Raw genomic sequence first — 7,797 nt, forward strand, 5'->3', positions numbered from 1 at the left:
TTCACTGTCTCTTTTACGGAAACCTGCGCATCTGCCTGCATGTCTGCTAATGACAACATGCAGTACACAACTTCAATCACCGCAATTCATTCATTTTGAATTAACACCTATCAGGCTATACACCATTGACAGAATACAGTGATGTATGGCTCGTGCACCTGGGTTCTATCACAGAGTCACACAGACAGACAGGTGTGATACTTGTTCACATGACATGTTATTATATCTGTGGGTTGCAAACAAACTGCATCCATGTTCCTCAGATGCACGGATCGGACGAAACTGGTGCAAACTCAGACTGTCAGTTTCAAGTTCTGTTTTGTAATTGCTCGAACGACAGTTTCCAGCAACGCAGTAGTTCACAATCTCAGTATTTGTTGATTGGATCGAACGGAAATGAAGAGAGTATGTATTTACAAAACCCACATTATCTATACACGTTGTTTACGGATAACAACTTCTTCTGTTGTCAATGATGCGACTCTAATATCGCTATCACACTGGCTTGACAAGGGTATATGAACCCATACCGAAACCATATTTTATTGTGTACAATGAAAGAAGTTGTTATTCATAAACATCTTACGTTCATATTACTCGTCATACTTCTGAAATGCCAATCAAACAGATCACCTCTATTTACTCACAATGAGCCTTCTGCCTATCATCAAATGAACCACCCAATGAAAAGTCTTCGTTACACTTGAGTGCACCCCCAAACCCCCACCCGCCTCCTGTCTCTGATCGGGCTCGGTCTCCCGGATGCTTCGTTTCGAAGGAAGTAGACCCAAGTACAAACTACTGCACTTTTGATTCGCGATTGTACGTTTATAATATTGTTTATTTGGGTTTTTTTCACAACCAGTAATGTATATTATATATCACGAATAAGTGATGATTGTGTTTTCGATTTGTTTGATTGGCATTATTAGAAGCTGGTGAGTAATAGGAGAGTAAGATTCTTTATGGATAACAACTGCTTTATTACATATGATACGACGTTTCGGCGATGATAAGTGTTTTGGATTCTGATGTTTATGGGCCAGGAGGTTTCACCTACATATGCCTCGCCACAGTCGCACTTGATTTTGAGGACGACACATTTAGGTAGCTGATGTTGTTTAGAGGTGCCACTAATTTTCAGGAGCGTTTTCAGCGCGTTGTAGGACTCTTCTACAACTAAATCAGATCGAAAATCAGAAATATCAGACCACATCATCAAATGTCCCAATCCCAGCATAATTTGGGACAATGTAGAGATAGGATCCATAGCGAAACGTCGCATCATATGTAATAAAGTAGTTGTTATCCATAAAGAATCTTTCTCTCTTATTGTGTTTTCATTAATTTGTTTTGGTTGCAAGTGTCCTTGCAAGTGGTTTGTCCTTTAAAATCCCATTTGGGTAATAACGTATGATCTTATCTTATGCCATCTATAGCCATTGCTAAAGTGATAGCCATGGCGCTTAATCACATTTACGTGCATCGTTTCCGGGGATAGTATCTGTGTAATGTTTCAAATATATTGATATTTAATTTAGACATGATGTGTAGCGAGTTATTGGCTGTCTACAAACCTTTACAAATCTTGGAGTTACACAAGGGAGACGTGACAATCACTACTGACGTCACACAGGACACCTATGGAGATAATAGGGAATTGGTGATAATAAATATATTGGCATCATTACGTCATTGTTTTCATTAAACCACTGGAGATATTTGATGGATGGTGATAATCAACCGTTGTTATGTTATGAACATGAATTTTCCATATTCAATATTCTGCCTCATGGAAGATGATTAGAAAGTGGCGATAATGCATTGATTGTTACATTTGTAATAAAGACATCATCACGCCAGTGGTTCCATCGAATTTGATTCAAAGGTTTTTGTTTCGGTACTAAAACTCTGTAAAAATATCACCTTGTCGTCGGGCTTGACCATAAAACCATTTTTCGCTAGATACACTCCACATGCTTGTTTTCGAGGCGCATTTTCTCTTCTGGTCTTGATACTGGAGGGATGTATGCTTGTTTTGAGCTGAGTATTATGTGCCAGCTTAAAACAATTGTTATATTGTTCACGCCACTGAAATATCATATAAGACGCTTGTGTTTACAATTAACTTGTGGATTGACTGGAGAATCACAATATTGATTGTGGTAAGCAATAACTCATTTGCATGTTATTGTCACGTGACGCCCATGGATGACGGGACATCCGCGATTTTGATTTGTCAATGGTCTGGATAAAAGACGGAACTGACTAATGTCGCAGACAAAGCTGGCAACTGGAGCAACGTCGACGAAGAACGAAGACGTTATCCGTCCTTTGCAGAAGTGATTGGTAAGTTAAGAGCAATAACCTCTCGCTTTTTCTATTTTACTATTTTAACTTAAAAGTACATAATCTGTTCAAATGACCAATTGACGTCCCTCCGTATTCCGTTCGTATATTCAATGTAGCGTCACATAGCAACAGTTAAACTGGAATTATTTTTGTATTAACATGTACTATCACTTGATTCCACTACCTGAAGTCAACAGAATGTCTATCCATATAATAGCACATATATATATATATATATGAATTATTCATAGTGAATAGTGAACATGTCCAGTAATAGGAGCATCAAGGGTTCGAATCCAAGATTCGCCTAAACCCTAGCCAGTGGATTTCGTTAAAGTGACCCGCATTACATCGACACGTCTTCCCACAAAGATCGTTGGAATGCTGTCAAAGAGCATTAAACCAAACTCAGTGATGATTGGTGTTATTATAACATTTAGTGGATTTAAACGTCACCCTGCAGCCTTTGGGAAACTACGTTTTACAACCATGTATATTTACAACTGATAAACTGAGTTTTTAAAGTTGGAAGCAGTCCCCTTATGCGAAAACATGTGTTGTTTTTGTCGTGTATACATACACAGAGCACTGTGTATAGACGTGATGATACCCATAGTTACGTTCATCCATGCCAGCGTTTCTTGTAACGTTTCTCTTGTCACTTGTCTCCACATTATTATTTAATTAATCTTTCACAAACACTTGGACCTAATATATATGTACAAATACCTAACCAGCAGAAAAAGAGTGTTTTGAGGGGCATTTTTGGCCCAAGGTGATTAGAAAATTTTGCCGAATCTGCCGAACCAAAAAGGAACCGAGCATATGATCAAAGCTATATAAAGCCTAAATAGTCACACCAAGTGATATCTGTATATACCCTTCAAAAAAGTAGGGGATCTTCATATTTTTTTATTTACGATTAAAAATATTTAGGAGATTTATAAGAGTCAATCAATGTTGATATCATATTATTGAATGATTTGAGAGTGCATCACCAGTATCAGTACTTACACACCATAAAATGATTTGCAATATGTCTTGCAGTCTGGTTGACATTCAGTATTTCTAAAGCTTGGTCCCTCTGTTCCCTTGATAATCGTGCACGATTCGGTGGATGTTCGGTGGCTCTTCCTATAGGGATGACACCTCGGGATGCTCGTGCATTGACGTTTTCATGAGACACGCGAGACACGATAAACGTCCAAATGAAAATGTCGAAATCTTAACATTGTCGTAATTTTTAAAATATTGCTATGAATATGACCAGCCATATTACAGTGTCATCTATCAGGCTGTTTTTCTTTATGCGCCATGTATCATGTGTTTATATGTTTGTAAAATATATAAGGCTTATATCTAGTTTTGTCGTACAACAAAAATCCACATTTCCCAATTTCGAATGGTTCGATCCCCGATTTGTCCCATTGTTCGTAGGGATATCACAACCAAATCTGCAATAAGCTGTGTGCATCACTTTAACCTTTATTCCAACTTTTATATAATATGTAGTGATACACAGGAATCCCAGGCGCCATGGAACATCACACATTACACAGCTTTTCTGGAATAATAGGATTATAATAATAGGATTACAGAGAATGTAGGCTTCCTCCTACCAAGGACAGTGGGCTCCAGTTATTACTCCTTTCCGTAACACGGGCAGTTAAAATCATACTTATTCCCACTTGCACGTGGATGTGTTTACAACACGTGGCGAAACATTATGATGGGCTATGAAACGGCACAAGTGAAGTCCTTATGTCTTGGGTATAGACCTGGCGCATTATCGTTCTGTGAGCACAGCATACGTTTATGGGGGAGCCTGACGAATCAGTTGTATAGATGACTACTTCTTTCACGTTGCAAAGGTGTCCTTATCAAATACCCGCTGTTATCTGCCCTAGTATCAGTATCTGCTATATCAGCAATAGAAAAGATCAACGTGAATATTCTGAATTACCCAAGTATTGATTACGGCCTAACTAATGACCCTCCACAGTTGACCCTCCACATATCGGAAGGTGTGATTGATCATTCTTTCCCATGTTTTTAGTTTCAACAGATAACCTTCTCGAACACAATAATTGAATATCTGTAGACGGGTAGTTATTTATATGAATTAAGTACATTTGAAGTCAATGTACACTCAATCTTCAGTTAAAGCGTTCCCTCTTTTTCAGACTTTAGAATAGTTAAAGATGTCACACACAGCTGCGTCTATCGCCAATGTAACTGCATCCGTGCTGGTCACAGGAAGTCACGTGATCGGAGAGATACTCGAAAATGTTACCCATGCAATGGATCACCACAAGGACCTTGATCATGGACACCATGGCAACCATGGCAACCATGGTGACCACGTGGAAGTCGCGGACGACCATCACCAGGAACACACGGACCACCACCATGCCGTGTCCTACATCCCATGGAACAACCCCGACAACGTTATCACAGCAGAACAACGAGACCTAGGTCTAACTATCATTGATTGTGGCCTTGTGCCACCCGTGGTATTGTTTGGTCTGATTGGGAACGTGATAACTTTGATGGTATTTATACGCCAGGGTATCAAGGAGAAGACCAACATCTGCCTCTTCGCTCTGGCTGTCTCTGATACTATGTTCCTGTTCACTACTTACATGGAAAAGGCGTCATGTCTCGTGACAAGGATGGACGAGGTAATTGGTAAGAATTGGGCCGCACTACTTCATCCGCAAGGACACTTCATCTCTGTGTACTTCGGTCGCGTCACAAGCCTTCTCACTATGGTTATCGGATTGGAGAGATGTATCGCAGTTCTGAAACCGTTGAAGGCGAAGACGTGGTTGACGGCAAAGCGGATGAGATCCTGCGTCATCAGCGTGTATGTTATCATTGCTCTACTAATCACGCCGATGTTCTGCGTGTACAAAACACGCTGGGAGTATGACACAAGCATTAACCGCACGCGCATCTATCTCGAGACCACACAGATGTTTGAAGAGAACCACCGAGCCTTCGAATGCTACGGTGACATCGCCCTCAGTATTGCACTGCGACAGATCCCCTGTTACATGGTTGCACTATCAACGATTGCCGTCATTTGTACGATTCGAAGGCAAAAATCTTGGCGATCTGAAACCAGAACCGGAAAGAAGGACTTCTCCGCACAGGAGAAGAAGCTGACAAAGATGCTCGTAGCCATTTCTTGTCTGTACGTATTCTGTCTGACCCCAGGAAACATTCTCATGATCGTTCGTCACGTGATCACTGATATCCATGTTGGAAGAAAGAAGCACAACCTCGCTATCCTCCTCACCGCCGCCAACGTCTTCACAGAGATAATCAACTCATCATGCAACTTCGTCATCTACATGGTGATGAGTCAGAAGTTCTTAGCCACAGCGAAGAACATGTTTGGCTGTGATGAGAAGAAAGCTAACCCGAGTACATCTGACAAACCTTCATCCACAAAACAAACGGCGGTCGCAGAAGTATCTTCCAGAGTAGCCACTTAAGACTTAAGATATTCAGACATATGTGAAGCTGTCCGTGAAGTGTTCCCACGTTTATAGAAGCACAAGCGTCAGTTATTAACTGAAGTGATCTACCCATGTGAGGTTGCACGCAAACACTTACAACGTCAGAAATCCCATTACTACTACTACTACTACTACTACTACTACTACTACTACTACTACTACTACTACTACTACTTCTTTCATCTGGTTCCAGATTGGCTGTAACACAAATAGTTTGTGATTTTGTGTTAGTGTTTATTGTTGTCTTTGTGGATGTGACGATGGAGCTGTTTGTTGATGTCATGGAGATTGCGGTGGCGATTGTGGTGATCGCGGAGGCGGTGATGGTGGTGGATGTCGTTGTTTGGTGTTAATTAGTGTCTTTGTATGTAGCTTAATCACCGCATCTAATGCTCAATCAGGAGTCAATTCCGGGAACCAGGGCCACTGTGTTCAGGTTGTGTGAGGCAGTCAGGGTGTGTGACGGTAGCCCATGGATCACATGAGGGGCTACTGAGTTGAGAGGTTGGTTGGTTTGTTGTGTAACGAGACATGGAGCATTATTCTACCTATGAGCATCGATCAACGCAACTGGGATGCGATCACATGTAATAACCAAGTCAACCAAGTCAGCAAGCCGGACCACCCAATCCCGTTTGTCGCGTCTTATGTCAAGCATGGGCCGCGAAAGATAATTTTTGACACGGATCTTCACTGAGGCCCAACACACCTCACCGAGAAGATATGATTTTCACAACAAGATCTGTAGCTATTGACAATGGATACGTGGCTGGAAATGATGAAAACGGCGATAAGCGGAATAGCATCTATAAATATATGTGTTGTCCATGACACTATTTTCGTACTGGTATGTCTTACTTGAATTGTGAACATCACTGTTTGCAGTGAATTGATACCAGAAGAGGATGCAATGGAGGTGTTAATGAGCTGGCAAACATGTGTTGTATATTTTATGATCCTTATACAAAGTGTCCACTAAACGTGTGAAAATTGTGATGTGGAGGCGTGCCCTGACAATATACAGTGTCTGCTATGTAAAATCGAATACAGCAGTGTCCATGGTTATTTGTTAATAAAACTAAGAACTTTCACGTTATAGTTTCTTATTTGTTCAGCTAATCAATGATATTCTCGCCTCTTCAGTGTAATGTTCAAACTTGCTGGTCATACCCAGTTTAAAAAAGCGAAAATTAAAATCAGTTCATTCAGTAAAACAACGGGAATTTGAACGATCTGATGGCGAGAGGGAAATTTTGATTAGGCAATAAGAAATTGACGCTAGGAAAGATAAATACAGAGAGAGAAAATTACAAATTTAACAATTCGAAGGTCAAGCTGAACCTAATATATTCACAGACCTATGTCTCATCTCTTATCTAAGAACCTGAAACATTGATAGATTGTTTGATCTGTCCATTAGAGATTTTATACCCTTCTTCATTCCTTTCGAGGGTTTGTGACAGTTGAGAAATATGGATGTGACTTGTGTGTTCTGGTAAGACTAATCTCGTCTGCTTCACAGATGGTATGCTTCACAGATGGTATGCTTCACATGAGAGGATAGCAATGCTAGTTTGTTTTGATAGGTGCATGCTGTTGAATTTGTGTCCCTTGAATATTGTGTCCGTGAGAAAGTCCGTGATTTATGAGTTAATATTAATGAGGCAATATTTCAACCGTATAGTGACGGTAAATACTGTAAATACATAATGTCTATTGCAAATAGTTAACAACAAGGCATCGAGGGACTGTGAGACAACAAGAGTGTCACAAAAAGAGTTACGACTTGCTAGAATGTACTTTTAAAAGTAGAAAACTACTTTTGACAATGCATCATAAAAATATTGATCGCCAACAACGGAAGGTAGATCGCCATTCTCGGGACAGTGCCTCTGCTACCTACATGGACCTTAGCTGCATG

General features: G+C 40.4%; 1 protein-coding gene across 1 annotated transcript; it reads left to right on the forward strand.

Moving 5' to 3' along the window:
* The first annotated feature begins 4,553 nt into the window (after nucleotides 1-4,553).
* On the forward strand, nucleotides 4,554-5,870 carry LOC137298467 (allatostatin-A receptor-like). Its single transcript, XM_067830741.1, has one exon. The coding sequence runs from the start codon at nucleotides 4,554-4,556 to the stop codon at nucleotides 5,850-5,852; it is 1,299 nt and encodes a 432-aa protein (XP_067686842.1). The 3' UTR covers nucleotides 5,853-5,870.
* Nucleotides 5,871-7,797: the final 1,927 nt, after the last annotated feature.

This window comes from Haliotis asinina, chromosome 10 (assembly GCF_037392515.1).
Source record: "Haliotis asinina isolate JCU_RB_2024 chromosome 10, JCU_Hal_asi_v2, whole genome shotgun sequence".
NCBI lineage: Eukaryota > Metazoa > Mollusca > Gastropoda > Lepetellida > Haliotidae > Haliotis > Haliotis asinina.

Excerpts from the sequence above, each read along its gene's own strand:
- LOC137298467 (XM_067830741.1), top strand. The coding sequence starts at position 4,554 with ATGTCACACACAGCTGCGTCTATCGCCAATGTAACTGCATCCGTGCTG.